Source organism: Perca flavescens, chromosome 23, assembly GCF_004354835.1.
Source record: "Perca flavescens isolate YP-PL-M2 chromosome 23, PFLA_1.0, whole genome shotgun sequence".
Taxonomy (NCBI): Eukaryota; Metazoa; Chordata; class Actinopteri; order Perciformes; family Percidae; genus Perca; species Perca flavescens.
The window spans coordinates 9,049,311-9,065,434 of NC_041353.1; the positions used below are offsets into that span (position 1 = coordinate 9,049,311).

Here is a 16,124-nt window from a genome sequence, read left to right on the forward strand (position 1 = left end):
TGATCACTGGTCTTGCCAAATAAGGCTTTTGGTCTCATCCGAGTCCAGGTGTCTTTATTATGTTTATAATAATATTGGGGGGAAAGTGAAACACTGGCCACCTGATAACCAATCACACACTAGATTATCTTCGCAAACCCTGCATCTGCGTGCCCTTATAACGTTATTGCCATTAATTTTTATTGATTCACACACACTGTAACAAACAAATTTCTGCCATAATGACATTTGGTTATGGAAATCACCAGGAATTTCTCAGCACTGCACTTTTTTTTTCCTGTCCTGGACTTGGTCTTGGACTTATCTTGGACTCAACAAAGGTGGTCTTGACTAACTGCCCTGCTGTGTGCATTTGTCTTATAATGTCCCACATGAAAAGTATAGCTGACTTATATAATCAAGGACGAATTGTTAACATGCCTTTCAGTGAATGATTTTGAGTCTTATGTTAAGTTTTACAGGTAGAAAACAAACAAACCCAAACCGTATTATTCTGACGCCTTTATTTTGGAAGTAAACGCCCAAACCGGAAACCTCTTGACAGAGGAACGCTTTTCAAACCTGTGCACCCATAGCTTTACTCACTAGTACCATATCATTTTCACTTTATTGTCTTCAGCATGTGCCTTTTATTTTGATATAAAATAAAGATAATACATTACACAAAAAAATGGGTTTAACTTGAAATTCTTAAGAGATAGCCTGTATTAAAATAGGCTATATTATATTTATTTCCAGTAGGCCTATTATACACATAGGCCTATATTAACGCTTTTCTGATCATATTACTGTAGCCTACTTGTTTAGGCTATACTGTAACTGTGTAACCTACATTTCAAGCATGTATTTTTCCAATGGGCACCAAACAACTAACTGTGGCAGTGTTATTTCTACCATTCAGCTGTACATATCCGTTGTTTGTGGTTTAAATAATTCAACCTGTCGGACAAAGTCAAGTGTAAGTCTTCAAAGTTAACAGTCAGTCTAATGGGTGGTGTCGTTGGCTTCAAAATTTTCCACACAAATCCCCTCAGTATAAACAACCCTGGCTTTCCATGCAATTGTCATTTCCAACGTGGCTTTTTGTGAGTACATGCAAATTTGTGGTGATGACCTTTCCATTCTAATTCTATGCTGGCTGGAGGTTTCCCTCTTTGTCATCCGCTCTCCAGGTTTGAGATAACAGCAACAGCCGGAGGGTGTAGCCTATCACTCAGGCAAAAAAAAGAAAAGGTTATGCTATTTTATCTAACACAAAATATTCCACAAACATGGAGTGTATTCATGTTCTTTGAAAAGGACAATGTTAAAATAAAAATGCCTACCTCTATATTTTTTTATAAAGTTTTACTGAGTCTGCTTTCATCTGTAAACTGTATATTTATTTTTTGTAACGCTATGAGTGCAAATGTAGGCCTATAGATTACATAAGGGGACATTTCAATATCTAGATGGTTATGTGCTGAACAGTTAGGCATACTGTTTATTTATTCAATCATATAAATAAATAAACTTCTTTCTTTTGGTACAAAGTGATCGTTCCACACAAATAAGAAAACTGGTGTGTTAAACACACATTTAACCTGTAGGAACAGAGATACAGGAACTAGTTTAATTTCGCAAAACACAACTTATTAAACTTATTTTAAACAGACTCAACATTAATATAAAACACTCTTAAACCACAAATTAATCATTAGAATTGGAGACAATTTTTTCTGTTTCAATAAAGGTGGTCAAAAGTACAGTTAGTTTTGGATAGGTGTAAAACAAAAGCAAAAAACAGACAGATAAATGTCATTATTACGTGTTTTCAACAAAGACATTACAGCTGCTGGCAGAGAAACTGAAAGTCCTAATAGGTTCAGTCTATGGCCACACAAACTTAAATGTAATCCAAATGTTGAAGTTGTAATCGCAAGATCAACAATAAAGTCAGTCAGGTGAGATTGAAAGTGTTTTGACAAGACTGTTTGTTTGAATAGACAGAGACAGGTCTTTGGCACAGAGACTCAAGTGGGATGACATGGACAGGCCTGTGTAAACATGCAGTGAAGGAATGGTGGTGCTGCCCTCCAGTGGTGATAACATGGAACCTCCCAGTGCTTGCATAGCAGTAACTAAGGGCTGGGGAATACTATGTTCAACTATATAGCACAGCGTCAAACAGTGTTAATCATAATAACAATAATCATAATAACCTTTATTTATATAGCACCTTTCATGAAACCCAAGGACACTTTACAGAATTACAGTGGCAATGATATGGGAGGTTGTAGGCAGTGGTGAACAAATGTTTGTTGAGTCTTATTTAAGATAGCATTTTGAATATCTGCAACACTAAAGGCGCCATCTCATTTTTTTGTTTGGGTGAAGAGATAGACAGCAGTGGGATGGAAAAATGCCAAAAAAATAATGCAAAACTTGAGTCTGGATCATCACTTTAAATCTTGGCAAAGAGTTCAAAAAAAGAGTGTATCTATTACCTAATCACCACACGCACAACCAATGTTATGTTGTTACTGATTAGGTTCCAAAAGCCCAATCAAAAATAATGAATCCAGATAAGCATGGCGCAAATAACTGTAAGAGTGATAAAGAGCAATTCATTTTAATAATCCTATTGAAACACACATACAATTACAGATAAGCGTCTTCTTTTTTAGCAGACTCTACACAATGAGGGTATATACTGTACATCAGGGGTTCAAACTCATTTTCACTAAGGGCAACACTGGAAAAAGAGAATCACACCAAGGGCCAGACATGGAGAGTTTATTGACGGGCTTTTGTTACCGCATTTCACTTCTTTTTTTTTTTACATTTTGGTTGCTTTTTTCATAATTTTTGTTGTTTTTGTTCTGACTTTCTTTGTGGCTTTCTCAGACATTTGTCACCTTTTTGTAAATTTGTTGTTTTTTGACATTTTTGTATGCTTTTTGTTGCATTTTTGCTTACATGAAGCCCTACAAAAGTCCTTAGCCATCATAGAATTTAGCAAATCAAGCAAAACAATGATACATTTTTTTAACAACCACCTGTTTCACAGCCTGAATATGAAAACTCTCTGCTTCTGGGGGAATTTCTGAGTCTCAAATCGAGTCGGCAAATCTGCCATATTCTGCTTTGAATGTCAGGTAATTGCAGTTTAAAAAACACTTTGCTGTGTTTTTGGTTGGGCGCACAACTAAGCGGGCCAAAATTTATTGTGAACCCAAACTGATATACGGGCCGGATCTAAATCTGCAAGGGGCCTTGAGTTTGACACATGTGCTGGACATAATCATTTCCATGTTCCTGCTTCTCTCTCTCTTGTAAGCTTGGAGCAGAAATTGGAGAGGAGACAAGATATGAATAAAGAAGGACAGATAAGCTACATAGCAGGAAAGAATAGAATAAGAATACAATCTTTATGAAGGTTGTCATCTTCCAGGTCCTTAAATATCTGGAGTTGATATCTCACGTCCTGATAAATCCTCTTGAATGAGGATTCAAGTCAATGGCAAATTCATCTTACTACTACTAGGTGTTAGAATCTAACAAAACGAACAAAAGAAAACAGAATGACATGGTTCTAGGATCAGAAATATAAGCTTTATTTTATGCACAACCTAATTGTGTACGTGTGTGTGTGTGTGTGTGTGTGTGCCAACTTCTCTTTCAACCTTTCTCCTAAACCTATTGCAGCTTTTATCATTTGGTGTGATAGCCTTTACTGATACCTGGGGAGACACCTGCCAGCTCAACCTTAAACCTTTCTTGCCATTATATAACTTAATGGAGATACTGGAGGAGGTCCCTGGGCGCCTGCCAGATGTGTCTGTGGTGTTACAGTACCTGGCCTCGGTTGTTCTGTCAGCTCCTCTGATGATACAGCCTGTCTGTGCCACTGCTGCTGCCACCAGGACACAAGCTGCACACACTAGCACAGACACAGAAGGAGAACAGACTGCAAGTCAGACAGACGGACGTACGTACGCACTGACGGAGGGTAACGCACACCACCATGGGCTGCTGTAACAGAAGGTGCGGGCTGATAGCCGGAGCTGTGTTCGGGGCGGTGGTTGCCATCCTGGGAGGCATCCTTATCCCGCTGGGAAATAGCGTCATTGAGGGAACAGTGAAAAAGGTATGGTTCTCAGTTTCATAGGGAGTGACAGAGTGTGTGTGTGTGTGTGTGTGTGTGTGTGTGTGTGTGTGTGTGTGTGTGTGCGCGTGTGTGTGTGTGCATGCAGAGATCAAGGTGAATCAGGAGAAAGGAGAGGGAAGAGGAGTCTGTTTTTGGAAAGCTGCTTCAAATGGTAAACAAAAAACTGCAGAAAGCCAAGTGTGCCTATTTTTTTTTTTTTTTGAAGATCAGCATCTATGATTTTATTAGACACTGTCGAGAAAAATTCCGCGGTTTAGACCTTTTATAGCAGAGCATCGACCCTTTTCAGGTATCAATGGGGCAGCTGGCCTGCTAGCAATTTTGAGCTATGTTAAAAATAGACTGTGTGTGTGTGTGTGTGTGTGTCTTCTGGGTTTAGGAAGCTGTCATAGAGCCTGGAACGACAGCTTATGACAACTGGGTGTCTACAGGGGGAATAGTGTACAGGCAGTTCTGGATTTTTGATGTCCAAAACGCCCAGGAGGTTATACAGAATGGAGCAAGTCCAATGGTTGTGGAAAAAGGACCTTACACATACAGGTAAGGTTGATATGTGTTGTCTTTTACAACATTTTGATGAAAAGCTTAAGAATATACAATTCACTCTATTAAGTCCTAAATTAACCCTTCATCACACGTATCTGGTGTAATATGATATACAAGAATTTCCTCTCCTCTAACAAAACGGAATGTCTAAGTGAGACCCTCTCCCCTTTCAGGACGAGATATCTTGCCAAGGAGAACATCACATTCCATCCAAATCAAACTGCCTCCTTCCTGCTGCCTCTGGGCGCCATCTTCGAGCCATCCATGTCAGTGGGATCAGATGAAGACAAAGTCACCACCCTCAACCTGGCTGTGGCTGTAAGTGAGTGTCACCCCACTGTGTGGTGATTCCTGACATGACTCAGCGATACTGTTAACCGTGACTGTACTTCTGTTCCATGGCCAAAACAAGCTGTGCCAAATCAAGCTGTGCTGCCCAATGGTGGGTTGCTTTGGTCTAACAGCCACTTGATTTTGTAGTGGTTCCCAACCTTTTTGATAGTGTTGCCTCGGTAACCCAGGTTGTTTCTATAAATATTTTTTTTATAAGGCTAAGAAAGCTACCACGAAATTTCAAAAGGAAATCAAGGGGTTAAAGAATATTTGTACAATATACAGTAGACACTTACTACAGCAGAAATGCAGAATGTTTTTTCATTCTATCATGTTAATCATCTTGTGACCCCTCCGATTTAACATGTGACCCCCATGGAGGGTCCTCACCACCAGGTTGGAAACCAGTGCACTATATCATAAAGAGTTCTTTCAGAAGGAAATAAAAATAAAATAAAATTTGGCTTGGGCAAGTTAAGGTTTGTAGTGACAGTGGCGAGACAATATCGTAGTTTTTGTACTGACGCTAATACTTTCTTTGATTCTATACTTTGAGTAATATAAACACAAGGGCCAGGGACTGTCTGATCACAAAAAAGGTAAAAGAGTACAAATGTGTCTGAGCAAGCAGGCTATTGGTACGTGACATGCAAAAAGTAAGGTTTGATATCCTGCTCAACGGTGATGTGGTGTTAGAAGACCCTGAGGCTAACATTCACATTGCCGCAAATATGCTGCGTGAGTTTGGGAAACAAACTGCTAAGTCATCATTTTACAATGGCTTTATGGTCTTTGGACTTTCTCTTCAAACTTTGATAAGGCTCAAATGATAAGCATGACCCATTCCAACTCTGCAAGAAATTATGCAGTATCACAGGCATAAAATAATTACTTTCTGGCTCATCTTCCAAGGCAACCAACGTCCATCTTTTTGGCACCTTTTATGAATGACACAATCACTGATCTTTTTTCAAAGATACATGTTTCTGATTTCTTTTCTTTTTTTGTCAGGGAGCTTATTCACTGATTCCAGAAGAGCTTCATATTCTACTGGAAAATCGGATAAAGACAAGCAACTCCTCCTTGTTCCAGAACCGTACAGTCAACGAATTGCTGTGGGGTTACACAGACCCCATGTTGAAAGATATTGTGGGCCTATTTGCACCTGTAAGCAAACAGATATTACAGTCTTACACATAATTAGAAGAGACAAGATCGACCCAGTAACACCTCAGAAACTCTATGATTTTATTAATGTATTAAATCAAATGTTTTCCCTAGTACAACGGTACGTATGATGGCTACTACAATGTCTACACTGGAAAGGAGGACATCTCAAAAGTGGGAAAAATTGACATGTGGCAAGGACATAAGTGAGTTTGATTATAAGAAAAGTTGAGATATTGAGACTGGATTTAAATCCTTTATCTTTTAATCAGGTTCTGCAGATTTGGACAAGTGTGATCTTTTAGGCTGTTTAATCAAATCAGGTTAATCCGGCTGTACAGATTCTGCAATGTGAGAATTCAGCTGTAATAAAAAACTAATATTTGAAGCTGTTAAATCCAATAGTTTGTCTGACAAAGTGAATTTTGTCCAACAGGAGCTTACCTTTCTGGAACGACACGTACTGTGACATGATCAACGGGACAGGTGTGGCTCATGCAGCATGTGTTTTGTAAAAAATAAATAAAAAATAGCCTTTTTTCCTGAACCCATCTTATCACGCAGCTCTAAATGCAGACGAGTCAACTTCTGACCTGATTTCTTCTCTCCTCTTCCTTAGATGCTTCATCATTCGCTCCCTTTGTGGACAAGAAGAAGCCTCTCTATTTCTTCACATCAGACATCTGCAGGTGATGAAGAGTTTCACTTTGTGGGAGCAATTTCATCTGATGTAGTCCGGCTGTGCTTCGCTAACATTAAGCGGGGCAGTAAGTGTCAACGATAACATCTTAATTTGAGAACTGCACCTTTGCAATTTCCTCTCAGTGACCACTAGAGGTCAGAGCTTTCCAATACCAAAACCACAGTCACGTTCTGGAGTCAGAACTGCACAATAGATTACTGGGTACATGATGGTCAGTTTCTAAAAGACTTTTAAAATAATCTCTGTTTTTTTTTTTTTCAGGTCTGTGTCAGCTAGCTTTGAGGAGAGCATGGATCTAAAAGGGATTGAAGTGTACCGCTACACCCTCCAGCTAAACACCCTGGCCTCCCCTACGGAAAACCCAGACAACCGATGTTTCTGCAAAAACTTTAAGACCACCAGGAATTGCACCTTGGCTGGAGTACTGGACGTCAGCGCCTGTAAAGGCGGTCAGTTTGCATTCATTTTGTTGAGTACAACAGAAATTAAGCCACTTTCTTTGACTGTTTTATCATTCTGCTCGGCAGCTTGGTTATGTCTGTTTCTTTGCCATCTTAACAGGTCAACCTGTCTTCATCTCCCTGCCCCACTTCCTCCATGGCAGTCCGTACCTAAGAGAGGATGTGCAAGGCCTCAATCCCAGCAAGGAGCACCATGACACCTTTCTGGATGTGGAACCTGTACGAATTTCTATCATGCATCAACTTCTTAGTCGACTAACACTTACAGAGCTGTGCGCTTTGAGAGGTGGTTAAGACTAGAAAAGCACAATATAAATGTAGTTAATTAACCATCTGTACAACTGAGTTTCTCCACAATTAATCCTGCAAAAGCACCACTTTAAATCTTGTGTTTACCATAAATGTGCTCAGAAGTTTCTTGGAAATGAGTAATTAAACATGAATAAGCATAAAAAATGACTCATCGACTTAATAAATCTTAGTCGACTAAGACCAAAACAACCGATTAGTCGACTAATCGACTAGGAGGTGGCAGCCCTACATCTTTGTGATTTCTTCTATTTTTAGGGGCAGCAACTCTAATTTTTTTTGTGGTATTTTTTTCCAACAGACAACTGGGTTCACCTTGAGGTTTGCCAAGAGAATTCAAGCAAATATGCTTTATGGACCATCAAAGGTCATCACGTAAGTTCTGCTTCACCATTTTAAAGGAAAAGATTTAGGATAATAGGCTTATTTGCTTTCTTGATGATAGTTAGATAAGAAGATTGAGGCCACTTTCAGGTCTGTATGGTAAATGTGAAGCTACAGCCAGCAGCTAGTTAGCTTAGCTTAGCTTAGTTTAGCGTAAAGATTGAGAGCGAGGGAAAAAAGCTCACCTGGCTCTGTTAAACCAGCTTCACCAAAGCTCTGTGATTAACCTGTCAAATCTTGTTTATTAGGTTCATACAAAAACATTAAAAGGGGCTGTACTCGACATTCAGAACGAAAATATAGCAGCAAACAAGTATTTGCTATTTAAACATAGGCTATAGTGGAGTATTGGTAGCCTCGTGAGACCGTCCTGATCTTGCGAGCTCCAGTTTTCCACTCGCAGATCAGTCTGGCATCTTGAGGCAGAGAAAATTTGGAGCCGTTAGCCAAACGACCGGACCAATCAGCGTTGGTTTTGAGGTGGGTTAGGTGGTGATAGACCGATGGTTTATCCAATCAGCTAACCAGTATTATCAGCCAGCGGTAGCCCTAATTCTTTTAGCCGCTCGCTAATGCTTTTTTTCTCTTGGATCCTTCTTTTGGAATATGGTCCGGGAACCTGAAATGGTGTCTTTTATTCCTAAATTCTCGTTACACAAACGGCAAATCTCCTTTACCGACATGTTGCTTGCATGCTGAGCTTACGAGCTATGCTTTGCCTGCAGCGGCAGGGGCGGGCTTGTGGTTGTATTTTCATACGCTTCGTGGATCTGATTGGTTGATTTGGCCGTCTATCACCAACATAGGTGATAGACAGATGGTTCATCCAATCAAACAACCAGTATTCCGCCCCTTCCCAAAAGTTCTCCAACGGAAAGTTCCCAGATGGATATGCCGAGCAAATGCGAAGCAATCCATCTGGCGGAGTCAGGTTAGAGTATTGGAGTCCTGAGCAGAAAAAGAAACCACACTCCTTTTTGTGTGTTGTAATCCAAGCTTCTCTGTACTTTGTTTTGATAAAAAAAAAAAAAAACAAAACGGGTGCCTCGGTGGCTCACTTGTACCCATAGACAGAGGCTCAGTCCTCGCCGCAGCGGCTGCAGGTTCGGTTCCGAGCTGCGGCCCTTTGCTGCATGTCATTTCCCCTCTTTCTCCCCTTTCACCACTAACCCTAACCCCTAACCCTAACCGAAAACAAACGCTTGTGCATATGGCCGTGTAAACGTAGGTATTTCACATATTGGGGAACGGTCTGTTTTTTTTTTTTTTTAACGCATTTCAAGTACAGCCCCTTTAGGTTTAAAAATGACAAGTTGGGGTTTTACTGAGGTTATATCCTTAACAATCTATTGGCTTTGTGTTAAAATAGCCGCTAAGCTAACTAGCTGTTGGCTCTAGCTTCATATTTACTGTACAGAAATGAATGTGGTATCTATCTTCTCATATAACTCTCAGAGAGAAAGCAAATGTATAAATCTATACCTTTAAGAATGTTTAAGATGTGGTGTCTGGTGGCACTGGCAGAGTGGTTGGAACACATACCACATGCATGCCACCTCCAATCCTTTCATCCCTGCATGTCCTCTCTGTGTCTGTACGGTCACAGTAAAAAAAAAAGTGTCATGCATTGAATACCAAGTAATCAACTCTTTCCCTGCAGGGTGCTTAAGAAAGTCAAGGATTATACCATATTCCCTATTGTTTGGCTGAATGAGGTAAGATAAAAAAAAAAAAAAAAATGGAGCCCTGCAGTCATGAAGTGTAGAGTCTGTTTGATTGGGATGCATGATAATCACTCTATCTTCCTCTGTCTCCATCCTCGTAACCAGACGGCTGCGTTGGATGACGAAACAGCAGACATGTTTAAGAAGGAACTCCTCTCCCGTATCGAGATGTTGGATATAATACAGAAGACGCTTCTTGGCACAGGTGTGTGCATTTTCATCCTGTGTCTCATCTCCTACTGCGTGGTGAGGAGAAGCGATAACCGAAGCAAGCTTGGGTAAAAGAATCACGCGGGAAGTGTCTGTCGAGTGGGAGTTGCAGAGCACAGTGCATTTAGGCTGCTACGGGACATCAACCCTTTTGATATAGACTTGCACTTTTTGGTAATTTCAGTGTTATTTATAATATCATGCTTCCTTTGATACCAGGGAGGGGCAATACTGTGATTTTGTAAATCTCAAGCGATTTGCCATATATTATTTCAATTGCAAACACTGTAACATTACCTGAATCAGGGATCTTTAGAGGGAGAGCAGATGGAGACTCCTCTTAACAGGTCAGGTTAATAATCTACAGAGGAGAGATGGGTTTGTTTGACATCCTTTAAAAGAAATGTACATGAATCTAATCCTTTGCTAAACTAGTGTCTTCAAAATGAATAAAAGCTGAAAAGGCATTTCTCATTGGGTGTTTTATTACTGGGGTTGTTCCTACCCGGCAACAGTCTATCGAAATTGGTCTACATCCCTCTCGGCCCGAAATACAGCAGAGGCCGTCCCCCTGCTGAAACAAGCCTCCGCATTGTGCATGCTGAAGCAAAATTACTTGGTTTCCTCTTTACCTTGACTGGCCCATAAATCAAAAAGAGTAATAAAAATGGGCTGGGGAATGATTATACAGTACGTGTGGTTTTGAATGGTACTTGGGTTTGTTTGGTGAGAAAGCAATATTTCTTCTCAGCAGGAGGCCTCTCTTTGGTTTTATGGGTTTTAAATGACCCTCTGCAGCCTCCTGGGTGAATTTGATTATGCTATCCGTTCTGAATCTTACATGACACACACATAAAGGAGTGTTTCATTTGGGATTAAAACAGACACCTCCTGCAATTGTGAAAGTATTTTAGGTACAGTGTGCACTGGTCTTTGAAACTTAGGACACAAGTTCCTGGTTGAAAAGCTGGACCCTCTTGAGTGTCAGCATAATATTAAACCCATACATTTTCCAGGTTGTCAAAATTTCTTGACGTGACAATCTTTTAAGGAATAGTTCCACATTGTAGGAAATACGCTAATTATTTTTTTTTGTCAAGAGTTAGACGAGATGATCAATATCCCTCTCTGGACAGTGATGGGTTACTGTTTGTTACCTTCGGACAGAGCCAGAGTAGCGGTTTCCTGTCTTTGTGCTAAGCTTAGCTAACCAGCTGGTGGCTTTAGCTTCATATTTACCATACCGACATAAATGGTCAACCTTTTCCTTTACCTCTCGCCAAGTAAGCAAATATGAATATTTCCCCAAATCACATTATGACAACAGTGTGACTGTTCCTTAAAAACAATATAATAAGCTATCATATGCCCCACCATCAAATCCCTTAAAGCTTTAGTGTGTAACTTTTTGATATTAATGAACATCTATTACATTTAAGCCATTGCCAAATGAGTTGCTTAAAAAGATAATTAAGACTATCAGCTCCATACAACTCTCTCTGTATTTATCAGCATGGCTGTGTTCGGAAGATTCTGAAACTCAAGTGAAGATAATTAACTCTTCTGAAGAGTCCATCATGTTTTTTTAATCCATGCGTGGAGGAGGGGTGGGTGCTCTGCGCGATCACGGAAGGCTTGTATCATGTGGAAGCACCGACAGTTTTGTTGTCATTACTTAGAATTCCTCACGGTGGAGACAGAAACTACGCACTATAGCTTTAAGTAGACAGAGGGATTATGTATTGGCCCGTAACAGAATGATAAGGTTCACATTTTGAAAAATGATTCTGATAAAAAAAAGTCTAACAATAAAATGCACGATCTTTCTGTAAAATTGAGATTCATCTGAACAGATTTATTCAGGCTATCATGACATTAATAAATAGAAATACATGTTTCATAACACTGAAATTACACTGAGTGGACATGATGCTGGCACACAGATTTATTAAACGTGGAGCAGAGATCTGTTTAGAGGGAAGGTACAACTAGAGTCTTTTCTCAAAATGAAAATAATACCAGTTGTCTCTGCAATTTGCAGATACAGTCATAGCTGGTGAAATATGTTGAAATTATATACACATTTTGACAAAAGAATCTGCACATTAAATTAAAAGGATAAAACAAACAAAAATATATTATGTACACAAACAACATTAACTACGCTATTAAAAAAAAAGTCTATTCACATATCAATGCATTACTATTTCTGAAGTGTCCACTTTGCTGTAGACAATGTGGAAAATATGGATCCAAAGAAGGATATTGTCAAGTTTAGGCATCTACCTTTTGATGTAAACTATTCTGATAAACTTAAACGTGTGTATCAGCTTGTTACTCAAAACTAATCCAGGCAAGGAATAAGATACCTCTACATTACTGATACATTTCTATAAACATGCTTCTGTTCTAGAAACAAGAGACATATGATATGATATGCAGCTGAATTACAGTGAGACATTCTTTTAGATGTACTGTACGTCTGAGTCATAGGAATAAATATAGGAGAGATCACGTAGCTCAGACCAAATTGTATATGCTAATCAGTATTTTACAACTATTTCTGTTTAGGTAACATCTGCACTGGATGTTAAATTTCGCTTTTGAACTAATTCCTTTTTTTAAACTTACCGCGTTGTAATATAACACTTTTTATGGGGACCACTTACCATCTGGCCTTTGTATGAACAGTGCTATTGTAGACAGTTTGGGAGGCAGTCAAACCATGAAAAAAAAAAACATTTTCTTTTCACAAATTGACTTTTTATCTCCCTATGTGTGCCCACAAAGTCATTTTACTGAACAGAGACAATTTTGTTAGCTTAAAGTAAATATAGAAATGTGAGTAGAATCTAATAAAATACTAATATTAAACTTTGAGAGGGCGCTCACTTCCAAGCATGCATCTTTCTCCCTTTTGTCCCTTTTCAATCTCCCCTATTTACTATCATAACTTCAAATGATCCCCATTTTTTGTGAACAAAGAACAAATCCATTGTGAGCCAATATCCAGCCAGTCCAAATTCTCCCTCTAATATCTAAAATATGATAAGATCATTGACCATAGCTGCATCTCAAGGCGTATTATCATGAGCAATATCGGCTTAGAGCCCAGTTTATTAGTGACACTCTTAACAGGGCCACAGTCCATGTTGTGACTGCGACAGCAAATGAATTGCTCGTGGGTGCCTGTGCGTGTGTTTTAGTTAATGTCACAGTCATCTGGTCACAGTACCTCATGCAAGAAAAAGAGATATTGCCGAATAACAACTCCCCACACCCACCCCCTCGTTTGCTGTACATCCACAGTGCAGCTCTGCAGTTTGAGATGAGAGTTTGGAAAATTAGGGTCTGGGTATAGAAAACAGAAGAAGGTGTTCGTGTCAGTTCCTGCACCTTCCTGTGTCAGACCTCTGGGAGGTGATTGCGGCGGTTGCGGCTCTTCCTCCGGTCCAACAGGGGCTTCAGTTTGGCCAGGTCCCCCCTGAGAGGTCCAGGTGGCTGAGGCTGCTGCTGCTGCTGCTGCTGCTTCTGCTGGAGAGTCTGGAGCTGCTTCCTTTCTTTGCAGTATTGTTGTACAGCCAGGCTCTCCGCTGGACTGAACGCTGACAGTAGTTCCTTGGGATGCAACGAGCTGGCCCATGCCCACGGCGACTGCTGTTTGTCTGTCAGCACGCTCACCATGGCCTCGCTCAGCACTCGCAGGCGGATCTTCGCGACGGTGCGTTTGAAGCTGTTCTCGGTGGTCAGGCAGTAGTAAAGGCCCTGGTCTGACAGCTGGACGGAGCGGATAAGGAGGCCGTGCTCCGTTGAGACAACACGGTCGCTCAACTTCACCTGGGGTTGGCACAATTAGGTTGTGTCATAACCACATCTACATGGTTTGTAGCAAAGAATTGGAGAATCTATCTATCTATGCAGTAACTATACGTTACAGACCAAAGGGAAACACTTTAAAATACTAAATGGAGATTGAAGGGGTCACTTTATAATAATTTGTTATGGTATGACCTTTGCAGTCACCAGATTTCAACCCATTTGAACACCTATGAGAGATGTGTTAAGACAATGCTCTCCATCGCAATCCTTAAAACACCAAATGAGGGAATATCCTTTGGAGAATGGTGCTCCTCCCTCCAGTATAGTTACACTTCATGTTGATTGGAAAAAAAGGCTCTTCTTTTGTAGTTACAATTACATATGCCTAACTGGGAACAGATTTTGGGTGAAATTGTACGTATATTTTGCTGCCGAAAATGTGACACATTTGAAATATTGATATACCTCAAGTGTAGTAGTATAGTAGTGAAGTTGAAATGTCAAAGTGAAGGTGCTGAAAGAAGAGAGACTTTTCCACTGACTACTTTAAAATCAGCCAGGCCTTAGTTTGGATAAAATTTCAATATTAACACACCATAAAACTAAAGTGATTTATTCTAAGGCCAACTTTTATTCTCATGGGGAAACGGCTATAAATCGGCCATTACTCTGAGTCTACTCCACTGAGGTGAGTGCTTAATCCATGAAAAGATTTTTCATGCAGATGCTCTCTTCCCCAGCTTTACTTAATCTTCCACAGCCTTTCAAGGGGTTAAAGGGGTGTCAAATATCTCTAACCGTTCTCCCCACTGAGAATCCAGTCATTAGTCAAGGTACATATCATGTTTGATCTGTATCACTGCTCATTATGATGCTCCATGTTCACCGTGTCATTATATAGGCGCTACAAGTCCTGATCAAGCATGTGAGCTCATATGATGGCTATGACATGTTTACCGTCTGATGTTATATTTAACTATGTGACCAGAACACCAGAGCGGGAACATGAGATTTATTAAGTTATCTCAATATTGCGTCCTTTGCATCACGTCAGCGTGTTACATATAAACAAGGCTGTGATGTTGACCTTTGACCTCTCTACATGTCAAACTGACCTCTTTCCTCCTGTCATTGTCCCTGTGAATGAGCCAGCGGATAGAGGCCTGAGGAGACTTGGGAAGACACTCCAGGAAGGTGGTGTTGTTTTTCACGCCGTACTGCGTCATCTCCACAGCGTTTCTGTAGGCTAACGCACGCACGCGCGCGCACACACACACACACACACACACACACACACACACACACACACACACACACACACACGCACAGTCAGACGTCACTTGCTGACAGACACAAACCCCACAGATGGACATGAAATCTGTCTCAAGTCCCAACTGTGAGAGGGAAATGTTGACACAAAGCTTAGTTCGACACCTGCAACACAGCCAAACTCCACCCAGACTTCTTCAGTTTCGACAGACAAAAGAACCATCGATGCATCGGGGGCGACTCCGTTTCGTCTCATTTACTGTATTGTTTTGTGTCGCAGCTAAATGGTTCATCACTCAGCTAGATGTGTGACAGGGTTGTAACTAATTAGTGGTAATGGCCATATGGTTTGTTCCCCAAGCTCGTTTTAATTTAGAGATTTACCATACTGATGGAAACGGGACACTCTGGGGAGCAAATTTTCTCCTCTCATTAAGCAGCACCCTACTAGTACTACTGGGTGAATCTTTTGCGAAGGATGTTGCAGTACCTGGACTCACAAACAAGCCCAAAACGTTTTGCCATCAAATGTGGACTTATTTTTACATCTGTGAAAGTGAATCAGTTTGGAAGTATCTCTGACATGACAACTGTCCCTTTACAAATACATTCAATAGGTAAATAATTGTAGCTGCATACTTTTTTTTTGGGACACTGACCTTAAAAACAAGCTGAAAACACAACATTGACATATTATGACCTTGCTAAAATGCTGGGAAAACAGTTACCTATTTATATCCTGCTAACACGTAGCATTAGCATTTATTTGGAGTTGTGTATCTGTCCACCTGCTGATTGTAAGTTGAGTGACAATTCTGTTTTGGTTTCCGCTAACTCCTGAGAAAAATATGTGGTTTTATAGCTGCTAGCTACTTTCTTTTCTCCAGCAATTTGCTAATTTTGTCTGCTGCTAAAATCTAAACAATAAGCTTAAAGAGACTACGCTCTGTAGAGCTGAGGGAAAATAGAAAGTTGGGTGAAAATGATCTTTGGGTTTGTCCCTATGAGTGACACCTTTCACACAAATTGTCATTTGATCCTTTGTTAAT

General features: G+C 40.3%; 2 protein-coding genes across 3 annotated transcripts in view; one reads left to right on the forward strand and one right to left on the reverse strand.

Moving 5' to 3' along the window:
• The first annotated feature begins 4,006 nt into the window (after window positions 1-4,006).
• Window positions 4,007-10,137, forward strand: cd36 (CD36 molecule (CD36 blood group)). Its single transcript, XM_028570100.1, has 11 exons — window positions 4,007-4,129; window positions 4,530-4,690; window positions 4,870-5,014; window positions 6,311-6,402; window positions 6,633-6,682; window positions 6,816-6,885; window positions 7,161-7,348; window positions 7,461-7,579; window positions 7,971-8,044; window positions 9,714-9,768; window positions 9,883-10,137. Exons 1-11 carry the CDS (start codon window positions 4,007-4,009, stop codon window positions 10,057-10,059), a joined length of 1,254 nt encoding a protein of 417 aa, XP_028425901.1. The 3' UTR covers window positions 10,060-10,137.
• Window positions 10,138-11,821: 1,684 nt separating this feature from the next.
• Window positions 11,822-16,124, reverse strand: part of sema3c (sema domain, immunoglobulin domain (Ig), short basic domain, secreted, (semaphorin) 3C) — a 39,091-nt gene continuing 34,788 nt past the window's right edge. The window contains exons 17-19 of one of the 2 annotated variants that reach the window (XR_003691585.1): window positions 14,922-15,052; window positions 13,132-13,824; window positions 11,822-12,659 (exon numbers count right to left, since the gene is read on the reverse strand). Coding sequence is in view for 1 of the 2 variants with exons in the window: in XM_028570098.1 (XP_028425899.1) it covers window positions 13,393-13,824; window positions 14,922-15,052 (563 nt within the window). In the remaining variant the exon portion in view is untranslated. Of the gene's footprint in view, window positions 13,825-14,921; window positions 15,053-16,124 lie in introns of both variants that reach the window. The other variant, XM_028570098.1, reaches the window with a different exon arrangement.